Source organism: Bombina bombina, chromosome 11 (genome assembly GCF_027579735.1).
Source record: "Bombina bombina isolate aBomBom1 chromosome 11, aBomBom1.pri, whole genome shotgun sequence".
NCBI lineage: Eukaryota > Metazoa > Chordata > Amphibia > Anura > Bombinatoridae > Bombina > Bombina bombina.
In genome coordinates, this window is record NC_069509.1 from 3,583,921 (window position 1) to 3,597,793 (window position 13,873).

Below are 13,873 nucleotides of genomic sequence, written 5' to 3' on the forward strand. Positions count from 1 at the left end.
GAGTCTTTGGAGGATTGTATAAGCGTGAAAGGAATTGATTTATTGATAAGGATGCTGACTCCGCCCGTTTTAGAGTGTTTGAACTGTGGCAATGGGTGGTAAAGGTCTTACCGAAATATTTGGGCTCTTTATTATGTTTAAAATGTGTCTCTTGGAGAAACAAAATATCCACTTGTCTTCTGGATAGATCCAGTAAGGCTTTCACTCGTTTCTGGGGTGAGTTTAGACCTTTAACATTCTGGGAAAGAAGAGTTAACTTTTGCACTGCGTTTCTAGTATCGCTAGCCATCTAAATTACAAGGATAGTAAAGAGTTATCTGGCGCTTAAGGAAGGGGGACTGCACTGATCGGCAGAGTGTGTGTAAGAGTGAATGGTTTCCTGCAAGTGAGAACAATACATATAACATATATTTCAGCAATAGAAAAGTTGTGGTAAACAATAAAATATTAACAACAATACAAAACATGAAATTACCAACGGGGTAAACAAAAGGAGGGGAAACTCTCTTCCTATTATAGGGCATAAATGAGAGTAATTAGGGGATATGACCAATGTTAGCCCTAGAATGTGGGGATCTAGTAAAATCAATAGAGCAGAGTACCCTGGCCAAAGGGATTTTAGAACAGGAGAGGTAGGAGGGATGGAAGGGTGGGAAGATTGGAACAGGGGAGGGAAGGTAGACAAGGAGAATAAGGGTTATTGTACAGGAGTATAGTTATACAGACATGTAAAAGGGTTACAAACATTTGGTACATTTACTTGCCCTATCTGGTGGGGAGCTTTAATCACGAGTCCGTACATTATACAGAGTCCTTACAGAATGAAGGTGAAGAAGGTGTTAGAGTGGGTCGATGAAGCGGGGTTGGGAGTAGTATGGCTCTCGGGTAAGACCTCAGTTGGTTTGTTCTTTTTTTGTGAAACGATGTGCCATGATTCGTTTGGTGGATTTTGTCTTTTGGGGGGAGAAGATATGGTGTTGGCGGGGGTGGGGGAAGCAGAGGGGGGGTCTAAGTCCAGTGTGGAGCAGAAATTAGGGATATCCTCTGGAGTCCTGCATATATGGCGGGAAATGTTCTTGGTGGTCCAAATGTGCGCCGGGAATCACCAGCGGTATGGGATCTTTTTATTTTGTAATAAGGTGGTGATTGGAGCAAACTCTTTCCTCCTTTGTAGTGTCCATGTCGAAAGGTCTTGGAAGAATTGCAAAAACATTTCCTCTAAATCTCACAGGTTGGTTCTTTCTGGATTGAGATAGGAGCATTTCTTTTTCTTGGAAATTCTTAAAAACGAATTACAATGTCTCTGGGTGGCGCTGAGTCTGGTGGCCTTGGCCTTAAGGTTCTGTGTGCTCTGACCCATGGGATCCCTGCTGTATAGGAGGGGTCTTTTAAGTGCTGGAACAAGGCTTGAAGATAAACCGGAAAATCTCTTGGTAACACAGACTCAGGTACGCCTCTGATACCCATGTTCTTGTGTCGGCTGCGATTCTCCAAGTCATCCAGTTTTTCCTGGAGTGACGCTATGGTTTCTTGCTGTGTGGCTAGTTGTTCCGTGAGTTGTTGAATATCTTCTTTCATGTTGTCTTGGTTACCTTCCAAGGTTTCCACCTGAAAGCCGAGGGTATGTATATCCTGCTTCATCTCCGATAATTTCTCTCTGATACATGACCGCACTATGTCTGCGATATCTTGTTTCGTGGGGAGATTTTGCAAGAATGTTGTTGGCAGTTGTGAGTCTGCTACTTGGGACCTGTAGTGCTGTGAGTCTTCAGTATCATTTGCTGCAAGTGTTTATTTTTGCTTAAGATTAGTGGGATACATGTCTGTTGTGTCTGAGCTTTGTAGGAAAAAGGACATTGTTAAAAGTTTGCCTGTCGCTGGTTTCACTAGCTTATCTTGTTTTAGGGCACGTCTAGTTGACATGTTAAATACCGTGTGTGTGCTTGAACTGGTGTGACTGATGATTCAGGATTCCAGTCCTAGGAATGCAGTGATAGAAAACTGCAGGGCAGTTACAGGTGAAAAAAGCTGTTTTTGTTATTCCCAATATACTGGCCAACTCTGCAGTAGCAAGCAGAAATCTCAAGAATTAAAAATTGTTTTGTCCCTCTTTTCTTTGTAAAAAGTGTTTGTCAGACAGTTGGATTCTGTGTAGTATTACCTTATGGGCCTTAAATATCTTCAGAGCTAGGAGCTGATGGAATTTGTGGCTGTATTATATATTCTTTGCTTTACTTTTTATGCTGTTTTTTTGTCTTTTATCCCTTCCCCTTGTTGTGGGCACCACTAAGCCAAGTCAGGGATGGAGCAGGGCAAGCTATTACCTCTGGTGCACTATGTCTACATTGTGTGGAGGTGTCTGTGTAGTTTCCTTACCCTTTCCAGTCCCTTGTAGGCCCAAGTCGGGGGCTAAATTTGTATCCGGATCGAAGTGAGGGGCCTCCGGTTCGCAACCGGATCACTTTATTAAAGTCTCTGAGCCTCCGGATTATTAGTTGGGGCTTTTGCAGGTGTGGTCTGTTGGCTGAGATGTTCCTAACTCAGTGTGGTGGTAGTTGAGGTCGCCGTTACTGGCTGGGAGGTCCGTGTAGGCCCGAATAGGCCTGATTCTTAAAGCAGGCGATATCCCCTCGATTTTCACAGATAACGATGCTGGGTGATAGGGGAGCTGGATTGGGGTGGTTTGGTGGCATATAAAAGGCAGGATGGCAAGGATAAACGACTAGATATAGTGCCTTAGTGGCGGAGCTCCGGTGTTATGCTGCTCTCATATCAGCAGCCGGCTCTCCCCCCCCCCAATCCATACCCTCATTTTTATCCAAATCATCCTCTGGTATTTCTATTGCGGTCTCTTGCTCACACCTTTTAATGACAGTGTAACAGCATGCGCCTGTTTCTTCTTTTCCAGTTAAGTATTTTTATTTCATTTTTCCAGCTTTCGTATGACTCCTTTCCATCAAACACAGGAGGAATCTTCTCGTTGTCAGCCATCAATGCTGATATAAAAAGAACTTTTCCTAATCCTCCTGCACCACATATGCTCAGTCTTAATAACCTCCTGCACTACATATGCTCAGTCTTAATAACCTCCTGGACTACATATGCTCAGTCTTAATAACCTCCTGGACTACATATGCTCAGTCTTAATAACCTCCTGGACTACATATGCTCAGTCTTAATAACCTCCTGCACTACATATGCTCAGTCTTAATAACCTCCTGCACTACATATGCTCAGTCTTAATAACCTCCTGCACTACATATGCTCAGTCTTAATAACCTCCTGCACTACATATGCTCAGTCTTAATAACCTCCTGCACTACATATGCTCAGTCTTAATAACCTCCTGCACTACATATGCTCAGTCTTAATAACCTCCTGCACTACATATGCTCAGTCTTAATAACCTCCTGGACTACATATGCTCAGTCTTAATAACCTCCTGGACTACATATGCTCAGTCTTAATAACCTCCTGGACTACATATGCTCAGTCTTAATAACCTCCTGCACTACATATGCTCAGTCTTAATAACCTTCTACACTACATATGCTCGGTCTTAATAACCTCCTGCACTACATATGCTCGGTCTTAATAACCTCCTGCACTACATATGCTCGGTCTTAATAACCTCCTGCACCACATATGCTCAGTCTTAATAACCTCCGGCACCACATGTCCTCATTTTGTAATTCACACTCGCCTAGATTACGAGTTTTGCGCTAAACAGGGTGTGCGTTATTTCACTCACCATAGCATTGCCATTACGTGTTACTGAAAAGCCTCTTTCTGCTGTGCGTTAACCTCCATACCGCACAAAAGCAGAGGGCTGATTTGACGTGCTTGTGAATTTAAATAAAAACTTACCTGTGAAATAAAAATAAACCTAACATTAAACTATAAATTAGCCTAACCTTACTATTTAAATTAAATTAAAAAATACCAATTAAAAATACTGTATTACAAATATAAAAAAAAACTAATCCTATGAAAAAATGTAAAACATCTAACATTACAAAAAAAAATAAACGATAGGATCAAAAATAAAGAGAATGACACCTAATCTAATAGCCCTTAAAAAAATCCCCCCCTAAATAAAAACGCCCCCTAGCCTACAATAGCCGTTAAAAAGGCCTTTTGTAGGGCATTGCCCTAAGCTAAACAGCTCTTTTACCTGTAAAAAAATATACAAAGACCCCCTAACAGTAAAACCCACCACCCAACCAAGCCCCCAAAATAAAAAAACTTACTCTAAAAAAACCTAAGCTACCCATTGCCCCTAAAGCGGCTTTGTATGGGCATTCAGCTCTTTTACAATTGCCCAAAGCCCTAATCTAAAAAAAAAAAAAAACACCCAAAAAAATGAAAAAAAAAAAAAACTTAACACTAACCCCATAAAATCTACTTACGGTTCCTGAAGTCCCGACATCCTTCTTCATCCAGGCGCCAAGAATTCTTCATCCATGCAACGACATCTTCATCCGTCTCAGGGGCGTCTTCTATCTTCATCCCGGCGGCGCTTTCCTGGAAGCCAATGCCATCCTGTGCGGAGAGTCCTCTTCATTGCGGTCACCGCCGTACCCTGTAGCTTCAATGCAAGGTAGCCGTTTAAAAATGGCGTACCTTGCATTCCTATTGGCTGATTTGATTCTTCAAATTCAAATCAACCAATAGGATGAGAACTTCTGAAATCCTATTGACTGTTCAAAAGAGCCAATAGGATAAGAGCTACATATTAAAGGGACTGGAAATCCCAAATGTTCTTTAATGATTTGGATAGAACATACAATTTCAAACAACTTTCCAATTTACTTCTATTATCAAATTTGCTTCATTCTCTTGTTATCCTTTGCTGAAGGAACAGTTAGCCAATCACAAGATACAAATGTGTGCAGGCACCAATCAGCAGCTAGTTCCCACTAGTGTAGGTTATGTGCGTATTCTTTTTCAACTATGGATACCAAGAGAACGAAGTACATTTTAAAATAGAAGTGAATTTAGAAGTCTTAAAATGACCTGCTCTGAGTCATGCAAGTGTAATTGTGACTTTCCTACCCCTTTAATAAACATGACAACAAGCATAACTTGTCTTTCATGTGCATAATAGAAATGTTTTTATGTAAATTTTGCTTTAGAGGTATGAGGGTATTAAAAAAAATGTCCTACTTGTCTGTTTATATTCTTGTCCTTAATAAACAAATGGTTTAACGTTTAATAGCTTTTACTTTACATATTTCTTTTACAAGATACGATGAGTCCACGGATTTCATCCTTACTTGTGGGATATCGCCTCCTGGTCAGCAGGAGGAGGCAAAGAGCTCCACAGCAGAGCTGCATAAATAGCTCCTCCCTTCCCTCCCACTCCAGTCATTCTCTTTGCCTGTGTTAGTGATAGGAAGAGGTAAAGTGAGGTGTTAGTTTAGATTCTTCAATCAAGAGTTTATTTTTAAATGGTGCCAAAGTGTACTATTTTACTATAGGGCAGCCTCTGGAGTTATAGCCTTTTCAGGCTATGGGAACTGGTGGAGTTTTGGCTTCACTGCGCCTCCCATAATTGTGCTGCCTTTCTGTGTATGGTCTTAGAGATTAACTAAGATCCTTCTACCTTCACAGGACCTCAGGAGGAAGAGTGGACCTCTTGACACTGTGAGATTATCATGCTGTTCCTCAGCATGGAGGTAAGTGCAGTCTTTTATTTCTGGGGCTCTGCAGCATATCTCAGAACAGACTGTACTTTGCCTGTTATATTAGGGGCTATGGGCCTAAAAAAAAGGGCTTCCCTTTGACAGTATGTAGAAAGACATACTGCTTATTTATCCATTCTGGCATTTTAGAACTTAGCCTAGAAGCGCTGGGATATTTGTGTTAGTATGCATTGTAACGGGCATTGCTCTATTTAAGTTTGTTTATAGAGATGGCTGACGCTGGGGGTAGTGCCGGAGTTGGGGAAGTGTTTTACTGGACTCCGGTACATGGTGGTAATTTACTTGTTTTTGCCGGGTTGTTTGGTATGTTTCCGCCCACGAAGGGCGGGGCTTAGTGTTCGCACACTTAGCCGCACAGTTACTACTCGACTGAGTTCCGGTTGGCAGCGTCTCCTCACGGCTACTAAGTCCGCTTGTTGCAATATTTTACAAGCGACCTTAGGTGCGCCGTTCTTGAGGAGATAAAATTGGTCACGTGGAGGCAGGTAGGAGCTGCGGCGAGGTGACTGCGTAATTTTTCTGGGATACCAGTGTGTTATTTTTCTAAGGCTCACGTGCAGGGAATGTGATATAAATTATACAGCTTGCTCTCTGCCTATTTATATATCGGGCTTTAATGCAGACGTTTGTTTTTCCTTAAAGACACAGTACACCACAATTTTTTATTATAAGTTCTTTGGACTGATTTTTATCAATATATTATCAGTGTCCTTGACCAAGCTTGCCTTTGCTTATGTTATCATGGATGAACAAAGTACATGTCCTATGTGTTTAGATGCCATTGTGGAACCCCCTGTTACGCTTTGTCCCTCATGTATTGAGAGGGCTTTACACTGTAAAGAACAATTTTTTTTTAATAAATATATATCTAATGAATGTTCTCAGACTGATGAGATTCAGGGTATGCCGCAACTTTCTCCCCAAGCGTCACAGCCTTTAACGCCCGCTCAGGCGACGCCATGTTCTTCAACTGTGTCTGCTTCATTCACTCTGCAGGATATGGCTGCAGTTATGTCATCCACTCTTTCAGAAGTTTTATCTAAGCTGCCAGTGTTGCAAGGCAAACGCAGTAGGAAAGAGGCCCAGGTGGTCCCTGCGACTTCTGATGCTTTGATGGCGATCTCCGATGTACCCTCCCAGGGCTCTGAAGTGGGGGGTAGGGAGGCTCTGTCTGAGGGGGAACTGTCTGACTCAGGAAGTACATTGCCCCAGACAGATTCAGACGTAATGTCCTTCAGGTTTAAGCTTGAACACCTCCGCCTGTTACTACGGGAGGTTTTGGACGACTGTGACTCTATTGTGGTCCCTCCAGAGAAATTGTGTAAGATGGACAGATACTTGGAGGTTCTTTCTTATTCTGACGTTTTTCCGGTTCCTAAGAGAATTTCGGAAATTATTGCTAGGGAATGGGAAAGACCGGGTATCCCGTTCTCCCCTTCCCTATGTACCCTATAGCTGACACCGTTCGGGATTCTTGGCAGACGATGCCTAAAGTGGAGGGAGCTATCTCTACCCTGGCTAAGCGTACGACTATCCCTATTGAGGACAGTTGTGCTTTCAAAGACCCCATGGATAAAAAGTTGGAGGGTCTTCTCAAAAAGCTGTATGTTCATTAAGGGTTTCTATTGCAACCAACGGCCTGCATTGTAACAGTCACAACTGCGGCTGCCTTTTGGTTTGATGCTCTAGAAGAGTATCTTAAGACTGAGACTTCTTTAGAAGAAATACAGGATAGAATTAAGGCCCTTAAACTGGCTAATTCTTTTATTACGGATGAAGCCTTTCAGATCACCAAATTGGCGGCTAAGAATTCAGGATTCTCCATCTTAGCACGAAGAGCCTTATGGTCAAAATCTTGGTCTGCGGACGTGTCCTCTAAATCCAAGCTCTTGGCTATTCCTTTCAATGGAAAGACCCTGTTCGGGCCTGACTTGAAGGAGATCATTTCTGACATTACGGGAGGTAAGGGTCATCTCCTCCCTCAAGATAAAACATCTAAGCAAAGGGGACAACAAAGTAACTTTCGTTCCTTCTGAAATTTCAAGGGAATCCCCTCTTCCTCTTCCGCTAAACAGGAAGGGAATTTTTCTCAAGCCTAATCCACCTGGAGACCCAACCAGGGTTGGAACAAGGGTAAACAACACAAGAAGCCTGCTGCTGCTAGCAACACAGCATGAAGGGGCTGCCCCCGATCCGAGACCGGATCTAGTAGGGGGCAGACTTTCTCTCTTTGTCCAAGACGTTCAGGATCCCTGGACACTAGAAATCGTGTCTCAAGGGTATCAGTTGGAGTTAAAAAATTCCAGATAAAAAGAGAGGCGTTCTTATGCTGTGTAAGAGATCTCTCCTTCATGGGAGTAATACACCCCGTTCCAATTCAGGGGCAGGGGTTTTACTCAAATCTCTTTGTAGTTCCCAAAAAAGAGGGAACGTTTTGGACCCATTTTAGATCTCAAAAGTCTAAACAAGTTTCTCAGAGTTCCATCCTTCAAGATGGAAACTATTCGGACCATTCTTCCATTGATCTAGGAGGGTCAATATATGACTTCCGTGGATCTAAAGGATGCATATCTTCATATTCCTATCCACAGGGATCATCACAAGTTCCTAAGGTTTGACTTCCTGGACAAACATTTTCAGATTGTGGCCCTTCCTTTTGGTCTGGCCACAAAGGTTCTGGGGTCTCTGCTGGCGGTTCTAAGACCGCGGGGCATTGCGGTGGCGCCTTATCTGGACGATATTCTGATCCAGGCGTCGTAGCATCAACTAGCAAAGTCCCATACCAACATGGTTTTGTCTTTTCTAAAGACTCATGGGTGGAAGGTGAACCTCGAGGAAAGTTCACGAATTCCACAGACAAGGGTTCCCTTCCTGGGAACTCTAATCGACTCTATCCATGAAGATATTTTTGATGGATGTCAGAAAGTTAAAGATTCTAAACTCATGCCGATCCCTTCAGTCCAATCCTCGGCCGTCAGTGGCTCAGTGCATGGAGGTAATTGGATTAATGGTGGCAGCAATGGACATCATTCCTTTTGCACGTTTTCATCTCCGACCCCTACAACTGAATATGCTCAGACAGTGGAATAGAGTTTATGCAGATTTGTCTCCTCAAATAGATCTAGATCAGGAGACAAGGGACTCTCTTCTGTGGTGGTTGTCGCTGGATCATCTGTCCCAAGGGACATGCTTCCGCAGACCCTCATGGGAGATAGTGACAACGGATGCCAGTCTGATAGGATGGGGAGCAGTCTGGAATTCCTTGAAAGCTCAAGGTGTGTGGACTCCATCGGAGCCTCTACTTCCCATCAACATTCTGTAGTTGAGAGCAATATTCAATGTGCTTCAGGCTTGGCCTCAGTTGGCTTTGACCAAATTCATCAGATTCCAGTCAGACAACATCACGACTGTAGCTTACATCAATCATCAGGGAGGAACAAGGAGTTCCTTGGCGATGACAGAAGTTACCAGGATAATTCAGTGGGCGAAGACTCACTCTTGTTATCTGTCAGCAATCCACATCCCAGGAGTGGACAATTGGGAGGCGGATTTTTTGAGCAGACAGACTTTTCATCCGGGGGAATGGGAACTTCATCCGGAAGTATTTGCCAACCTGATTCTCAGATGGGGCAGGCCGGAGCTGGATCTTATGGTGTCTCGTCAGAATGCCAAGCTCCCGAGATACAGATCCAGGTCAAGGGATCCTCAGGCCGAACTGATAGATGCCTTGGCAGTGCCTTGGTCGTTCAACCTAGCTTATGTGTTCCCTCCGTTTGCTCTCCTTCCCCGGGTGATTGCGCGAGTCAAACAGGAGAGGGCTTTGGTGATTCTCATCGCTACTGCATGGCCTCGCAGGACTTGGTATGCCGATCTGGTGGACATGTCATCTCTGCCACCGTGGAAGCTTCCATTGAGGCAGGACCTTCTTATTCAGGGACCCTTCCATCATCCGAATCTAATTTCTCTGCAGCTGACTGCTTGGAGATTGAATGCTTGATTTTATCTAAGCGAGGGTTCTCTGATTCGGTCATTGATACCTTAATTCAGGCTTGTAAGCCTGTTAATAGAAATATTTACCATAAGATATGGCGTAAATATCTTTATGGGTGAGAATCCAAGCGCTACTCATGGAGTGTGGTTAGGATTCCTAGGATTTTGTCTTTTCTCCAAGAAGGATTGGAGAAAGGTTTGTCAGCAAGTTCCTTAAAGGGACAGATTTCTGCTCTGTCTATTTTGCTTCACAAGCGTCTGGCAGATGTTCCAGATGTTCGATCTTTTTTTCAGGCTCTGACTAGAATCAGACCTGTATTTAGACCAATTGCTCCTCCTGGGAGTTTGAATTTAGTTCTTAATGTTCTTCAAGGGGTTCCGTTTGAACCTATGCATTCCATAGATATTAAGTTGTTATCTTGGAAACTTTTATTTTTGGTTGCCATTTCTTCTGTTTGCAGAGTTTCTGAGCTGTCGGCATTACAATGTGATTCTCCTTATCTTATTTTCCATGCAGATAAGGTAGTTTTGCGTACCAAACCTGGTTTTCTTCCTAAGGTTGTTTAAAATAAAAACATTAATCAGGAAATTGTTGTTCCTTCCTTGTGTCCTAACCCTTCTTCAAAGAAGGAGCGACTGTTACATAATTTGGACGTGGTCCGTGCCTTGAAGTTTTACTTACAGGTGACTAAGGAGTTTCGTCAATCTTCTTCCCTGTTCGTTTGTTTCTCTGGGAAGCGTAGGGGCCAGAAAGCTATGGCTACCTTATTTCTTTTTGGCTGAAGAGTATCATTCGTTTTGCATATGAGACTGCTGGACAGCAGCCTCCTGAACGTATTACGGCTCATTCCACTAGGGCTGTGGCTTCCTCATGGGCATTTAAAAATGATGCTTCTGTTGAACAGATTTGCAAAGCTGTGACTTGGTCTTCTCTTCACACTTTTTTTAAATTTTACAAATTTGATACTTTTGCCTCATCTGAGGCTGTTTTTGGGAGGAAAGTTCTTTGAGCAGTGGTGCTTTCCGTTTAGGTTCCCTGTCTTGTCCCTCCCGTTTTATCCGTGTCTTATTGCTTTGGTATTGTATCCCACAAGTAAGGATGAAATCCGTGGACTCGTATCTTGTAAAAGAAAAGGGAAATTTATTCTTACCTGATAAATTTGTTTCTTTTACGATACGATGAGTCCACGGCCCCCCCTGTTTTTATGAGACAGGTCTTTATTTTTGTTAAACTTCAGTCACATCTGCTCCTTTGGCTTTTCCATTCTCTTCCTAACTTCGGTCAAATGACTGGGTTGGGAGGGAAGGGAGGAGCTATATATACAGCTCTGCTGTGGTGCTCTTTGCCTCCTCCTGCTGACCAGGAGGCGACATCCCACAAGTAAGGATGAAATCCGTGGACTCATCGTATCGTAAAAGAAACTAATTTATCAGGTAAGAATAAATTTCCCTTTTTCTTTGTGTTTCAATGCTGCTAGTTCATAGACACCTTAAACGTCCCTTTAATTTGATGGGCTCGTTTTGATCCGAGTTGGCAGTTATAGTTAGAAGTTTACTTTTCCCTCTTAGGAGTCTGGTAACTGTAAACGCCCCATGGCTGGGAAAGTCTCCAACTTCCAAATACGAAAAAGACCCTCAAGACCTGAATGCAATCTGACTCCACTGGGCCTCCCAAAGCGTGTGCGGTAAGTAGGGTAGACAGCAAGGCGTGTGCGGTAAGTAGGGTAGACAGCAAGGCGTGTGCGGTAAGTAGGGTAGACAGCAAGGCGTGTGCGGTAAGTAGGGTAGACAGCAAGGCGTGTGCGGTAAGTAGGGTAGACAGCAAGGCGTGTGCGGTAAGTAGGGTAGACAGCAAGGCGTGTGCGGTAAGTAGGGTAGACAGCAAGGCGTGTGCGGTAAGTAGGGTAGACAGCACAGACTGGACGCTGCATCACTCTCTCTTCCTTTTCTTTAGGTTACAGAAGGAAGAATTTAGCTTGGAGGAGATCTACACCAACAAGAATTACCGAACTCCTACTGAGAAGAGGTAAGATTTCAGCATTAAAGGGACACTGAAACCAATTTTTTTATTTTGGGATTCCGATAGAGCAGCAATTTTAAGCAACTTTCTAATTTACTCCTATTATCAATTTTTCTTCGTTCTCTTGCTATCTTTATTTGAAAAAGAAGACATCTAAGCTTTTCTTTTCTGGTTCAAACCTCTGGACAGCACTTTTTTATTGGTGGATGAATGTATCCACCAATCAGCAAGAACAACCGAGGTTGTTCACCAAAAATGGGCCGGCATCTAAACTTATGTTCTTGCATTTCAAATAAAGATACAAAAAGAATGAAGAAAATTTGATAATAGGAGTAAATTAGAAAGTTGCTTAAAATGTCATGCTCTATCTGCATCACAAAAGAAAAAAAATTGGGTTCAGTGTCCCTTTAATGAAACATTGGAGGGTTTGTTAAGGGAAATTAACAAGTGAGGGGTAGGTGGTTTTAATAAGAAGGTAGGTAGGTTTGGTAAGAGAGTTGTAGTAGGGTTGAAGGGTTTGCTAGAAGGAATAACAAGTGAGAGGTAGGTGGGTTTAGCAAGGTAGGGTCATTGAGTGTTGTAGTGGGGTTGAAGGGTTTGCTAGAGCGAATTATTAAGAACTGAGGGATGGGTGCGTTAAGTAAGAAGGTAGGTTTGATGAGAGGGTTGTATTGGGGGCTTGGAAGGTTTGTTAGAGGGAATTAACGAGTGAGAGGTAGGTAGGTTTGGTGAGAAATTTGTACTGAGGGGGTGGGTAAGTAAGTAATATCATTGGATCAATACATGGTGAAATTGTCAAACATAGTAACTGACAGGTGACATGTAGCAACAGTCAGGGTAGTATGGGAGTGCTGAGAGCTGTGATCCCTGCAGTGCCCACTCACCATCAGAGAGCTATTTCCTTTAGTGTCACTTGGACTTCCCAGAAAGAAACAAACTGCAAGACATACTAAATGTCATCTTGTAGGACTACCCTGACGTGGCACTGGGAGCTTTCATACCATAACTGCTCAAATAGGCACAGGCTCTAGCTCTCTCACCTGAACATATCAGGCTTCTTCAGTGCAGTGATTACATCTTCTCTTATTTTCTTGTTGTGTGTGCCTGCTGAGAGCATGGCTTTCATTGTGTAAACTCATGGTCAAACACCTTGTATGGGGCCCCATAGAAATCTACCTTTTTTATATCCCTAAACAATTGTAGCTCTTTCCTGTCATTCATTAATTTATTGTTCTGCAGGAAATACTTTTCAGGACTTCTGTTGCTGTATATTTGCTTTAAAGACATCCCTAACATAATTTCATAATGATGTGGGGAGTTACAATAACTATGTTCCTTCAGCTTTGGATACAGACAGGGCCGGATTGGGCCAGGGGGATACCGTAAAAAATACCGGTGGGCCACCGGCAGGCAGAGGCTGCTCTGCTCAGCTGCAGCCTGCAGTAGAGAGCAGCAATTTGAAGCAAACAATTTAGCACAGTTGTCACGGGAGCGCAGCGGCAGTCAGAGCCGCCAGCAACACTGCACACAGACTATGGGGCGGCTCTTGAGGCGCCATGTCCGGGATTAGTGAAGCCGCAGCGCTGTGTGCCACCTGAGCCCTCCCACCCAGTGACTACTTCCCCAAAAGCAGCGGCTGCTCCACCCACCCAGGTGCCGAGGCCGTGCACAGAATATATACAATTTTGATTGAGCAGTGCGCACTGTGCGCAGTTAATATCAGAGGCGGCAGCCCTAGCAGGCGGGATAGCTTGTGTTGGCGACAGTGTGGTGAGGCGGGGGCGCAGCTACCCATCAGAGTCTATATCATGCAGTTACCCAGCACTGTTTGTACTTAGTAATCATGCTCAGTAGGCAAGACCGTGACAAAACTTCAGTTATAAGACCTAGACTGTGACCGTCCACATGAGAGCTTGTAGCACACCACATCTTCACAGCAGCCCCCTCTCATCATGTGTTACCTAAAGTTTGTGACTTGTTGAGTCTTTTGCCACACTATTATTTAATAACTCTTAAAGGTGAGATTTTTATATCCAGTTGTTATATGTAACAAATAGGGTAACAAGAAGGATCCATAAAAATCCCAAGTACACAGCTACAAATCATTCAACAATATAAGCAGTGCCCCCCCCCCCCCCATAAAGCTTGAAATTAGGGA

General features: G+C 43.4%; 1 protein-coding gene across 2 annotated transcripts in view; it reads left to right on the plus strand.

The window, feature by feature from the left end:
• The window catches only part of PRR14 (proline rich 14), a 189,815-nt gene that overhangs the window by 76,493 nt on the left and 99,449 nt on the right, over nt 1-13,873 (plus strand). For both annotated transcript variants that reach the window (XM_053694991.1, XM_053694992.1), the window contains exons 7-8: nt 11,265-11,380; nt 11,650-11,721. In XM_053694991.1, coding sequence (XP_053550966.1) covers nt 11,265-11,380; nt 11,650-11,721 — 188 coding nt within the window. The remainder of the gene's footprint in view (nt 1-11,264; nt 11,381-11,649; nt 11,722-13,873) is intronic.